Raw genomic sequence first — 13,820 nt, 5'->3', positions numbered from 1 at the left:
ACTATCCTAATTTAGGAGTGCTTTGTTTTCAAAATAAAGCGCATATAGAGCTTTTGTACATTAAAGAAAAATAAAAACTAAGGCGAAGCTATGACAGATGTGTGTTTACAGTGCAGTGTGTCTGTTCGCCTGTCCCCAAGTTACCATCCACCCATCTGTCAATGTGTTAGGCTACATCACCATGATAAGGTATTTTTTGAAACAGAAATTTTTCTAAGTTCCTCCATTGACATGAAAACGCAAAAAAAAGAAAGAACTCTCACACGATTCTCAAAAGTGGCAATATAACCGTAACCATGAGGAAATGTTGGCCAATCAGAAGCACAGAAACAATGACATGGCACAGTCTGACATGAGAAAAAGACATAAAAACATACACTTTTAATGTTGCAAGTCAAAGTCTCAGTTTTTCTTCTCTGCACGTAAATACAGAAACACAGCTTTTGAAAATGTTTACCCTGGCTTAACTTTTTCAAAAGCTCCATTTTCAGTGATCTGAAACGTCGTTTATGTCATTATTACTCACAGATGATGCTTACCAAAATACCCGTGAACATGTGGATGTAGCTGTAGTTTCTTGCAAAGAAATGAAAGAATAGCTGACATCTACGAGTACCTTCCTTTAGCCTAACAGTTCACTGCTTTGATTGTGAATCCCATTATACAAAGAAAGAGAAAACCGCCAGTAAAAGGTGAGCATTAAAGAGATGTGCATGTCTCACGCTTCCTTTTGTCACCTGTATTTTTTTAAGGTTTAATCTGGCAAGCTGTACTGAAGTGATGTGGCTGACACACAGGGAGACAGGCACAGAGGAAGCGTAATCCAGTACGACTGAAGAGACATTTTGTTCTTAAATGATTCACCCTAAAATGTAGGAGTACGTCTCTTGAAGGCTTTACAGTGAGCGATGTGAAGCTTTCAAGCCTTTTAAGCCTGTCAGGCTTTTACATCAGAGTCAGCTGAAGCTTTTCCTACAGTGCTAGACTGCGTGAACCTCTAAAAGCATCTTTCCACCATCAGGTTTCACTATAAAAACTAAAGGTTGTTTGGTCAGACTTTTCAACTACCACCTCTCAACAGGTAAGGCAAATGAATGAATTTCAGGAAGAAGATAAATGTGCCTTAACAGGTACTGCGGGTAAAACGCTGTAAAAACAAAGTAATCTTCTGGAATTGTCTGTCAGTGTGTACGCTGCATTTTACCTGTTGGGGCAGGGGCTCATCATCATGCGTGAAGTGATGCTCAAAAACTACAGCAGCCAGCACATTTCTTGATTGAGGGTCATTCCTCACAAAGTTCTCAAACTGCTCCTCTGTCTCAAAACCACGCACTGGAACAGGGACAAATACACACACACAGACGAAGAACATTAGATGAATTGTGTTTTGGTATTCATCTCATGCACACAGGTGTTTTCACGCCTGTCTCGCTCCTTGACCTTGCGGCTTGCCTTTCTTGCCGACAGGCATGAAATTGCTCACGATGCGGACAGCATACCAAATTCTGTCACAAATATTATTAATAGAACCGATCAGTCCCCCAGAAGACAAGTGTGCACTGGAATATGCTTCTTTTTTGGGGGGGGGGACACAGATGACAGATCACTTTAAAAAAATTGGAGCAACATGTGGGGTTCAAAACACAAAAAAAGATGTCACAGCACCATAAATAAGACTAAACCACCTTTTCTTATGTAGTTTCACTGTTGATTAAACTGTTAGCAGTCGGACGTACCGCCCACGGGACATTGGATGGTTTAGGGGACTAATAGGACTGCTAAGGGGTTAAATCGGTTTTATTGCTGAACTCTTTATTGCACTTATCAAGCAAGCATGAAGGTATTCTGCGCCTGGCAAAGAGCGTCAGGATTACACACAGGTCTCGGGGTTAAATCTGGTTCATGATCATAAAATAAACACTTGCACAGAGATAAAGAGGAAGGGCAATCAGCCAAAAGACACAGTTCACATATTCACCTGACATCCTTCACGCTCCTCAAATGGTTACCACTAGTATAACTCAGTAATTCCCATCTAGCAGCATTAGAAATAGATACATGGGAAGATTTTGGGTTAGCTCAGTTGTTATAGTGAAAAATCGGATTAGTCGAAGCAAGTAGAGACAGTTTAAAGAGTAAGCGTTAGTTTAGGTGTAGTATTTTTTAAAATGAATCAATAATTAGCCATGTAATAGCCATACTTGTTGGCTAAATTACACTAAACAGTAAAAACAAGTAGCTAAAGGTAATGGTTAGAGTTTGGAACAGTTAGCTGGTTAGTGCAAAGTACTAGAACAGCAGGTTTGTCAATTACAACTTGAAGTGAGAGTGCGAGCCATGACAGTGCAGCTGTGCTGATAGTTTACCACTTAATGGTCTTTGACAAAATTGTAAGGTTTAGGAATTTGGGTTAACTAGCCCTTCAAATCCTCAGGTTTATTCTAGAGTTCAAGTTGAACTTCGGTATGCATATGTATCGAACAATACAAAATTTGTAATTTATTTTATCAACTTTCCTTCTGATCGATGCTGTCTGTGTTGAGCGCTCAGTGAATCTGCGTTCGACTACTCCGCCTAGGCTGCACTGTCAAGCGCAGATCCACTGAGCGCTCAACACAGACAGCATCATCAGAAGGAAGAGCGCAGGGCAAGCTAGCGAGACAGAAGTTAAGCTCTCCTTGCAACATGGCAAATTGAACCTCCCCCACCCTCATTCAGATCTGGCGTTTGGAATTATTTTGGTTTTCATGTGACGTATGACCCTGAAGGTAAGCGCGTCATGGACTAAAGTAAAACAGTATGTTGGATGTGCCACGCAATGCTCAATTACATGGGTGGGAACTAGTGTGTTAGCGCAGTTAGCTCGTTAACGTGTTGGCCGTCTAGCCCCATGCAGGGGTGGCGGTAGCTCGTTAACGGAGATTTGCCGTGTTGTGGCGTTAAGGTCATTTCAACGAGATTAACCTGAAAGCACTAGTGGGAACACAACGAATATGACTCAAAGGAGCTTGCAAAGAAAAGCGTCTGGACTTCCTTAAGTTTGCACCTCTCGATCGAGAGGTGAAATGTCTTCAAGCAACTTAAAGAAGTCCAGACGCTTTTCTTTGCAAGCTCCTTTGACTACGATGACCTGGATGACTGAGAACCTTCACAGACACAACGAATATGACTGCACGTTTACACCGACATCATCCTAGTGCAAAGACAAGTGGAAGCAGACAAAAACAACAAGCATGCATGCTACAAACTTTACCCGAGTCATTTAGACAGCCGTTAGCACATGATTCTCCTTATGGGGACCTGATATGTTTAATATTGTGGCGACTCAGACAAGGAGGAGACGGAGGTGTCGTTTGGTCTTGCTTCCCGTGAGCTAGCCAGGGAGCACAGCCGTTTATTGACATCTGCAGAAGAACACTGCCGCTAGCTAACTGCTCAGCGCTGGCAACCGCACAGCACACCAACAACAACACACAGGGCGCCCTCTGACCCCGGAAGGACACACCGTCGCAGCGAGAGGGCGTCACCCGTCACTATGGCAACATAAACAAAACAGAACTGTACAAACAGAACCCCGAACAGCCCTGACCCTGCTACATAGCCCCCACCAGTCAGTCCCCACACAAAGTCCTGCAAATGTCCAGGTGCCTTCTTTTGGCGCACCGGCCGGTCACGACCGGCGGGGGAAAAGTCACTCGGGTCAGAACATGGGGTGCCACCATCATCCCACTTCTGACACCAATGTGGCGAGCTCAGACAAGGAGGAGACGGAGGTGTCGTTTGGTCTTGCTTCCCGTGAGCTAGCCAGGGAGCACAGCCGTTTATTGACATCTGCAGAAGAACACTGCCGCTAGCTAACTGCTCAGCGCGGCAACCGCACAGCCAACAACAACAACAACACACAGGGCGCCCTCTGACCCCGGAAGGACACACCGTCGCAGCGAGAGGGCGTCACCCGTCACTATGGCAACATAAACAAAACATAACTGTACAAACAGAACCCCGAACAGCCCTGACCCGCTACATAGCCCCCACCTAAGGGGTCAGTCGTCCCCGACGACCCCATTACCCCACACAAAGTCCTGCAAATGTCCAGGTGCCTTCTTTTGGCGCACCGGCCGGTCACGACCGGCGGGGGAAAAGTCACTCGGGTCAGAACATGGGGTGCCACCATCATCCCACTTCTGACACCAATGTGGCGAGCTCAGACAAGGAGACTGAGGTGTTGTTTGGTCTTGCTTCCCGTGAGCTAGCCAGGGAGCACAGCCGTTTATTGACAACTGCAGAAGAACACTGCTGCTAGCTAACTGCAACCGCACAGCAACAACAACAACACACAGGGCGCCCTCTGACCCCGGAAGGACACACCGTCGCGAGAGGGCGTCACCCGTCACTATGGCAACATAAACAAAACATAACTGTACAAACAGAACCCCGAACAGCTCTGACCCGCTACAATATGCTGCTGAGAATATAGCCCAGAAGAAGCGGTCCGCAGGTGCGCATTCGCTGTCAAAATAAAAAAAAAAAAAAAACGCGCACAAGATAGAAGTTGCAACGCGTGTTTGCGTACATAAGATTTTCTGGAGGAGGACAGACATTTGTTTAGAACTCTTAAAGATGTCGAAGAAGCAAGCTCCTTTAAGCAATTACTTTGGTGTTCCTCCACCAAAAGAAACCACAAAAGAAGCACGTATTCTCGGAAAAGTGGTTGCAGGAGGTGAGCTGGCTTCAAACAAATGATGAACGCACAGAGATGTGGTGCGGAATGTGCCGTGAAAATCCCACTCTAGCGGACAAAAACAGTGCTTTTTATATGGACGCAAAGCGCGTTGCAACTTCTTATCTGGTGCGCGTCTTTTATTTTGACAGCGAATGCGCACATGCGGACCACTTATGTGCACCCGTGTAAACAAGGCTGGACTGGGACAAAAAATCGGCCCGGGCATTTTGACTAGAGACCGGCCCACCAGGATAAAGATTGAAAATGTGACGTCATTCAGGGGTAAAACCGCAAAGGATTCTGGGAACTTGTGGCAAGAGGTACTAGCGCACGCAGGCTTTCAATTGAACTCAGTTACACAGCGATAAAAAGAAACCCAAAAAATGGCAAGAAGCTGTTGTATTATTAACTGCAATAGCCGGTCGCATGACAGCCACGGGAAGCCGACGGGTAAAGAGATCGTTTTTTTTTTTATCGGATTACGTCGTTGAAGAGAAATTTTTTTAAGCCATGTTTCCGAAGTAAGAGCCGACGGATGGTCTGGATATACCAAATATAACATCTCAGAACACTCCAGCTCACAGGTTAGTCTGCTCCAAGCATTCCCACAAAGGTCAGAGTTTTGTAGTAGTTAATGCGTCATTTTTCTTAACATAATTGGTGATATAGGTTACAAGCAAGTCTGGCGCTGAACAGAAATTGTTGCGCTATGCCCCTTTGTTTATTGTGTTTATTGTGCATAAATAGTGATTTGTCCTGACGCGTTTCGCTTCTGTTATTACCATGGTACATTGACAAAAACATAAACAGTTGTTTTGTATCACTAATTGTCCAGTACGATTACAGCATACAATATTATTGTCACTGCTACATTTCTGTAATGCTACCAGAAATTATTTCCACTACTAAGTTGAGCTCAAAGGTTATATTAATAAACGGTTAACGAATGTGTATTTATGAAGACGATTTGTGAGACTGGTAAACTTACCTCTGTTCGTACTGTACGATCGTCTTTCGTTCTACACGGTGCGTTTCAAGGTCCTGCACCCATCCGTTGGTAAACTGTACCTGGGCTTGTTGCAGTGACCTGAAGTTACTAAACTTCATGAGTGCATGCACTCACTCAGAGAACCGTATAATTATAAATATGAGCGTGGTGAAAGTTGGGCAGCACGCTAACGTCTTTTGTCCACTCTGTGTGCTGGTAAGGGTCTAACCCTTTCACTCCTTTGATTTTTTTCCTCGTATCTTTTCTTTGTCCTTTCGTCGAGTCTGTCTTTGTACGGACCGGCATTATTCTCCTTTTGTTTTTGTACATTCCTTTTTGTTCGTCAAAGAAAAAACAAGAAGGCATTGGAACCGGAGAATGAACGTTTTGCGGTGCTGCAAATGCTTGCATTTGATGCGGTACTTTGATTGTTTTGCCACGAGTTCCCGGCATGCAATGCGAAAATCACGTGATTGCTAAAGGGAGAGGGTGCATCCGGCCTCCTCGGCTGTAATTGGTCCAGCCCAGAGTCGATCATGACCAATTGGCCAATCTAACACCTTTCATTATATATACCCTTCCTAAAAAAAATTTTTTAAAAATCCATCGGATGGATAGATGGATGGATAGATGGATGGATAGATGGATAGATGGATAGATAGACAGACAGACAGACAGACAGACAGACAGACAGACATATCTATATCTTATTCTCTGCACCGCTTTACACCCTCTGAAATGCTACTATCTAGTCCCCAAAAAGTCTTGCTGTGATTGGTCAGTTTGTACAATAAAAACCAGGAAATATAGTCAACAAATATCCAGCATAGGTCTTCTCTAAATAGGACTGCACCATATTATATTATCTGCGATAATACCAGCAATATTTCTTACGTGATTTAAATGTGTCATATTGAGGTTGCAATAGCTATGTTTATGTTCCCTAGTTCACAATAACAAGACAAGATAACAAGAGCCATGTGCTATGTTGAAGACTTAGTACCTAGTGCTGTGCGATCATGCAGTTTTTGGTATCAATTCAATAACAAGTAAATACAAGGCCAGTACTGCAAGTATTCGGATCGATCCATGTACCTCTTCCTAAAAAGGAAGCTACTTCAACAACCTCCAACAGAAAACAGTATTTATCCAGTAAAATATGCAAGGAAACTGTTCCAGTTAAAGGTGGAAACAACAAATGTGTTTCACCACTTGGCGAAAAACACACCATCGAGTATGATGCTAGCAGCTGGTGGTGTACAACCCAAAAGTAACCAATGACTCAACCAACCATCACAAGTTTCAGTCCATATGTCAGGAAGAGCAAATGGTGGATTTAAATTAGTGATGCGGTTACATGGTTGAAAACCAGGGCTTTAAGCAGCTGTTTACAAAGATAAAACATCACGGGAAGAGAATATTTTGCAGTTTTATTATGTGACAATATTGTGCATCTCCTCCAGAATTACAGGAGAACTCTTCGTAGGCTACTCTGTGCTTGCATTTGTCACTGGATATAATGCTGTGTGACTACTAATGCACCACAATCCTGTGGCTGCTGCTGCTGGCACCTTGTTTCAATAGATTCACACTACAAATTTGGCAGTCTGTCATCAATGCTCACTGCAAAAGAAAGATGGAAAATTCCCTTTAATTACTTACAAAGCTGCTGCCTGCATCAATAAAATTTGTCTAAATCATCGAATTTGCAATAATATTGCACATTTTCTTGGAATATCCAGATATAATTTTGAGGCTATATCGCCCACTGCTACTCCTAAGAGCAGTTCACTTTACCAGCATTAGAAAGACTTTCTGTAGCTTCTAGCAAACAGATTGTAACAATAGGATATTAACACGAATGAACACACGGGTATTTCCCTAATGACAGTAAGCCACCGCGTTTTCAGTTCCTCAGGTGCATAATATGATGTTTATGTGTCCATGGTGATGCTGAAATGTGAAAAGGCCAGATGTTCAGACTTAACTTGGCAGAAAGAACCATTTTCTTTCTTCTTTTTATAGGAGGGTCTGCTTGGAGCGTGAGAACATGAGACTGAAGGTAAAACAGTGTGTACGAGAGACAACCTCAATAACCCTGAAAACAGATCACTGAGGACATAAAGATGTTGGAATTGCATATTTTCAAAAAACAGTGATTTAACTGATAAAGTAAGATTAGGTTTTATTAATTGTTGTCTTGAGTAAAACTGTTCACTTATGTGTTTAAAGCTTTAAAAGAAGTAGATTATCTGCAAATTTTAAAAAGGGAAGCATTATTCTTAAATGATGACAGGAAGGAAAAATAGTTTTGTAACACACCATTTCACAATATTTTGGAAAATAAACAATTTCATGACCGGAGTCACAAATAATTCCATTATTTATCTCTAATTATTAATTAATGTGTTATCTGTTTAAAAGAATCCCTCATTTTAGGCACAACATTGTAGAATTACAGCAGGAAAAACAAAATATCAGTGATTCAGCCTTAATCACCCCCTCTTCACCTTCCCCTCTGAGTGCTAAGACTAGTTAAATTATTTATTAACAGCTGAGCTTAGATCTCAAATAGCTGTGTTCAGGGAAGCAGTTCCACAGATCTCTGGCTACCTGTGTATCTCTCCGCTCACCTCACACGGCAGCCATTTGCCCGTCGTGCCAATTGTCAGTCAAAATGAAAACAAATATGCAAAAAGCCTGTTTGTACACCTGTCTGTCAGGCTGTCTGCATGTTTATCTGAATAACTGGTCACACAGGGCAGATGTGTGTTAGCGCCTGAGTTTTTAAAAAGACGTGTCCCCGGGGGAGCAGCCATGTGAGCTACAGTGTGTGTCCTTTTCATTTCCTTGTCTAAACTCTAAGCTGACACCGTTTGGTCGCGAGCAGGGTGTGGCCCTTCTGAGGATTGTTTCTGGAAGAACAAGTATTCCCAGGTTTGTCCTCAACGGGTTTGTTTTACTGGCAATAAATGTTCCTGCAAACATTTGTTTTTTTACTTCATCTGACAAGAAACTGTACTAAAATAAATACTAAAGGCAGAAACCTGTTAGTTCGGCTCACTATAAAGACTGGAATTATGGGAAAGACGCATTTTAATGTTTATAAGTCGGCTTTAGTTGTGAGGTGAGGGTAGATTTGATGCTCTTTTCCTGTTTTTAGTTCTACGCAAAGCCAAACTAACATGCTGCAATCTGTAACCTTGTGTTTACCAGACAGACAGTGGAGTTGGTATTGATCTAATCTTCAGGAAGGTTTCCCAAAATGTCAAACTATACCTTAATGAGACAAACAGGCTGATGGATGATCACATTCAGAAAGAGCTAAACACAAGGACGGACACGTGAATACCTTCTGATTCAAATCTAGATGTATTTTTACAAAAAATGCCTTTGATCATCTTTGGTGCCAATCAAATCTTGGCTGTTGACTGATCAACTGCAGATGGAATATATTTTCTGACCTACTTTTCACAGATCTACATTTGGATTAAAATTCCTTCTTAAACAAATCTTTACATGTTATACGACATTCGTTCCCCACCTGAGGATAGGAACAAGCTTCTTTGCACATCCTCTGCCACCTGACGCACCACGCTGGAGTTGCCGGGCACATATGTCAGCTGTAAGTTTTTCCAATCTTTTGGTAGTGTTTCTACTGAGTAGCTCTCATAGATTGTAGCATTTGGGTAATCCTTGAAAGACACCTTCTGGCGCAATACAATGAGGATGCAGGAGAAGAGCAGGGGAAGAAGGATCTCCACCAGAGTTACAAGGATTTGTCGTTTCTGGGGAGCAGAGTGAGGGAGAGTATTAACACTGGTATCAAGTGCATACAGAAACACAAAGTACTGATCATTTTTAATAAAGGCAACACATCTTGGGAAATAAATAAACTCTCCCTTAGGTCATCCAAAATGGAAAAATACTGTGACATTAACATGTACAACCGCTCTGCAAAAACCTCTCTATGATAATGCAAGCTACTAATCATTTGAGTCAGGATGGGGTTTGGGGCATCGGTTTATTCCTATTACCCTGTTATGGAGTGAAATGAGACAATTTCACAGACACTTAAAATAAAACGTAATTTACGTGATAGACTCCACTTGCTAAGTGATTGAAGTACAAAGTGCATTGGACAGTTTCAGGACATTAATCTCAATCTCAATATTACACCCTCCCCTTTCAGCAATAAATCCAAATTGCTACTTAGGAGAATGAATGCAAGCACAGAGTAAAATATAGTCATGCAAAAAAGTCAGTGTGAACCGTAGTGTCCCCTTACTGCTCCCATGGGTAGGAAGCAGCCAGATGCTGCTAATAAAATGTACTGGATTAACTGATCATCAGCAAGTATGATCACCTTTGTAACAACAGCAGTTTTGGCAGTTTGCTGGTGTGGAGCAGCAACCTGCCAAAACTGGTTGGCAGGTTGCTGCCGGCTGACAAAGAAAAAAGTCATATGTTGCAATGGCCCAATCAAAGTCCGGACCTCAGCCTGACTGAAATGTTGTAGCAGGCTCTTTGAGAGAGCTGTGCATAAACAAACACCCACAAACCTCAATGAACTGAAGCAACATTGTAATGAATACACCAGAATTTCTCCACAATGATGTGAGAGACTGATAAAGTCATACAGAAAATGATTACTTTGGGTTACTGCTGCTAAAAGAGGTTCTAAAAACTACTGAATCATGGTGTGTACTTAGTTTCATGACTGCATATAGTTGTGGGAAATCTGTCTTGCTTACACAACTCGCTTGCTTACAAGTTTTAAAAGACTTAACTAGAAAATAATGTCAAAATCAACATGGGGGTGATGACCACAAAATAAAAAACAGGATGAACCAGAAATGTATGGGCTTTGCTGTGGGCTTTAACAGGCCTAAGCTACTGTGTCTGTGAATTTCATTGTAAAAGTCAAATATGATCATATATGAGATTTTGTAAGACAGATTAAATTATATGGTGCGCCTGTGTTCTGCAAACGGAATCAAGGCAACAGCTGGAGCAACAGGTGAAAGACAAATAGGTGATGGAGAAACAGCCCTCAGAGCACACAAGCTATGCAGCAGAAAGCAAAAGCCATTTCTCAAAATGTGCAGGATTGTGAAATCATCAACTGGTATTAATGTTCAAAAGTGTACAAGAGCTACAGAGCACAATGCACAAACAGAACTGTACCAATAGCCTGTGCCAGTATAAATCAAGCACTCTGTATTGCAAAAATGATTTCCAGTCTTCTGTAAACTGACAGGCCTTGAATGTAATCACATGCTGTTCCCATAAACACAATAGAAAAATCCAGCTGTAATGATTTTTGTCTCATGATCTATGTTGCGACATTAAAGAAAAAAAAACTGAAATAACTAAAGATATACACCATGACTTCTCCCGAAGACAGCCATATAAGGCTAGGAAACGCATGTGATAGCCACCAATAAGCTGACCAGTCTAGAAACTGTACAAACATATTGTCTATTTCTGAGTTTAACAGGTTTCAACCCACTGGGTAACATCTTAAGTTCATGAAACTAACTGTTAGTCAGTTTACTGTATTTATGAGCTTTCATATTGCTATCAATTCAGTGCTGTAAATCCAGGCGGCCCCTCTGTAAACACTGCTACTTCTGACAATACACAATGGTGCTGCGAAGAATATCAGCACCTAAAAAGGACATAGAGGCAGGTTAGAAGTGGTACACCTTCTTTTAACTCACCTGCTGAAGATAATTTTTCCACAGCAGTAGTCCAAATTGTTGGAAAATGGCCATTTTGAAGGGTACATAGGACACAGTTCAAGCTGCCTTCTGTCGGAGCTGGAGACAGAAAGAGAGCGAGTCAGGTTTTCATTCCAGATTTACCTTCTACTGAACTGTAATGACTTCTTTCTGAGTTTCTATTTAACAGCAGATTCGAAAAGAGAAGTGAAATTGAGCAATCATCAAAAGCATGATCTTTAATAATTTCTGAGAACCATGAGGAAAACCAAAACAAGAGAAGTTAAAAGGAAATTCCACAAACTGTGATGGGTAATAAATATGAACAGCTATAATAAATACAAAATAGATGATAAGAGCCTAGAAATTTGTTCAGACACCAGAGGCACATGGGCAAAGAGGTGATAAGAAAAAATACCCAGGTCATTTACATTTACATAAATAGTCAATGGAAATTCCCCAATAGGTTATTATAGGAGTAATAAGATCACAGACAGAGAGCTATTTGTGACAGCTCCAAAACACACGAGAATGCGCACATCTGCAATACCACATTTACAAACACACACAGTCCAGAAAGCGCGATCGATAGACATGAACTCCTAAACCAGGATGTCCTCGCAGTCTCACAGTACACTTTTGTCCCATTAGAATCTTATTTCACAGCACAGCACGAATAAAACAGAATAAAACTGACCCTTCTGTGAAGGAACTGGGAACTTGTCTCATTGACTATAATAAGTCAGGGCTCAATTATCGCATTGACCTATTTCCTTATTAGTATTTTCTGGCAAACAATAACCACGCACAGGGAGTTAAAGACGTGGACCTCCTCGACATCGTCTCTGATTGGCCCATCCCGGGCCTTCTGGCTCTCCCGATTGGTCAATCTTCTTGTCAATCCTTAAAGGGCTCTGATGAATGCAAATAATGCAGCCGAGGGGGAAAAAGACAGCAATTTCCTACATTTGAGGCACTGACTCATCGACACAGTTACATTTCACACTATTTAATAGTGTAAATAGTACTGTAAATACGCTCAATTACCTCAAAAAGAAAGGTTTCTGCACAACAACTCCACGAACTGCGGTGTCCCTCTTCCTGTCGAGGTGAAAACAGTCCCTCCGTATCGTCTTAAACCGATAACAAAAGCATCTCTTCGGCTCTCTTTGCTTCGCCAGTGCTGTCGATACTCGGTAGCATTAGTGAAGCTATTCGCCGGCAGCCCAGTGCAGGTTTATACCCTCCGGAGTTTGCTGCTTGCTAGCGAGGCGATGACATTGCACCAGCTTCTGGATAAGCCCATGGATATATTGCATGTAAAATACAGCGAGAAACGTCAACAAAAGATATCACGTGACCACATAGGGGTGTCACATGATCCCAATAACTGGGATCGAAAGTCACCGCTGCACATATAACACCAAATATAGATTAAATAATAGTTTTAAATATAGTTGTAGTTGGTATGAGGCTGTATACTGTCCTTATTGTTAATATTTCCTTGTTATTTATTCAGCTTTCTATCAAGACCACTAAACTTTTTTTTTTAAGTAATCCCTGATGAGATAATCTTCCGTCTTTGAGCGCAAAGGCACCGCATTTATATTTATATGTCAGGCTTGAGGAGTACTGCTCCACTATTTTTTCTTTTCTTTTCACAGAGTTGGGAAACTTGCAAAAACTGCATAAATAAATATAAAAGTCAGTTTAGGTTAAGATGACAAAAAACAACAACAACAAAAACTTACTACCCAGATGGAGTAACTTCTCTTTTGGGTTGTTTATATAATGTCTGCTTCTTCTCCTTTTTTTTAATTCATGCTGATGAAATTATTTTGAGGTTACAGCTCACTGACTGAATGTTAAGCTCTGGAGAAGACAAAGATATGTGGAAATGTCTTGGGACCTTTTTTGAACTTTTTGAAGATTTTGATCTAACAGAAATTTGCTTGTTTTGACCATGTACTCTATCAAACAAGTGGAGCTATTTGCTTCCCTTTTATCTTTATTAAGTGTGAGTGTGTGTGTGTGTGTGTGTGTGTGTGTGTCCGTCCAGGGGGCATCTTTTGTTTGCTTTTGTGTCTGTATATTTAGCATTAAAAATAATCCAACATACTGTTGGGAAGGACATATATGGTTCTGGTCAGCAGTTTCATACACACATCATGGACGTGAATGTCACTGAAAATTGGGGGTTTTCAGTTCTGTGACCTGTTTCTTTTCCAGGGTGGAATGATTATATGGAACTGTAATGATATGCAGAAGTTGGAATTTATTTTGGATTTTCTCTAGTCCACACAGAGCCAAAAGTATACATAAAGGCTCAAATATACACACACTCAAATCTTTTACTAAATGGTGCTGGAGGTTATGAAATGTCTTT

General features: G+C 41.5%; 1 protein-coding gene across 2 annotated transcripts in view; it reads right to left on the bottom strand.

Annotated features, from left to right (window-relative positions):
* abca3b (ATP-binding cassette, sub-family A (ABC1), member 3b) overlaps positions 1–12,776 on the bottom strand; it is a 33,462-nt gene extending 20,686 nt beyond the window's left edge. The window contains exons 1-4 of one of the 2 annotated variants that reach the window (XM_042228615.1): positions 12,482–12,776; positions 11,435–11,533; positions 9,256–9,499; positions 1,205–1,332 (exon numbers count right to left, since the gene is read on the bottom strand). In XM_042228615.1, the coding sequence (XP_042084549.1) occupies positions 1,205–1,332; positions 9,256–9,499; positions 11,435–11,488 (426 nt within the window). In that variant the 5' untranslated portion in view covers positions 11,489–11,533; positions 12,482–12,776. Of the gene's footprint in view, positions 1–1,204; positions 1,333–9,255; positions 9,500–11,434; positions 11,534–12,131; positions 12,458–12,481 lie in introns of those variants that run through there. The other variant, XM_042228616.1, reaches the window with a different exon arrangement.
* Positions 12,777–13,820: the final 1,044 nt, after the last annotated feature.

Source organism: Haplochromis burtoni, unplaced genomic scaffold (assembly GCF_018398535.1).
Source record: "Haplochromis burtoni strain Fernald_Lab_line unplaced genomic scaffold, NCSU_Asbu1 Contig_336, whole genome shotgun sequence".
In the NCBI taxonomy this organism is placed as follows: Eukaryota; Metazoa; Chordata; class Actinopteri; order Cichliformes; family Cichlidae; genus Haplochromis; species Haplochromis burtoni.
The sequence above is the reverse complement of the archived record's forward strand: the minus strand, read 5'-3'. Positions and strand labels throughout refer to the sequence as shown.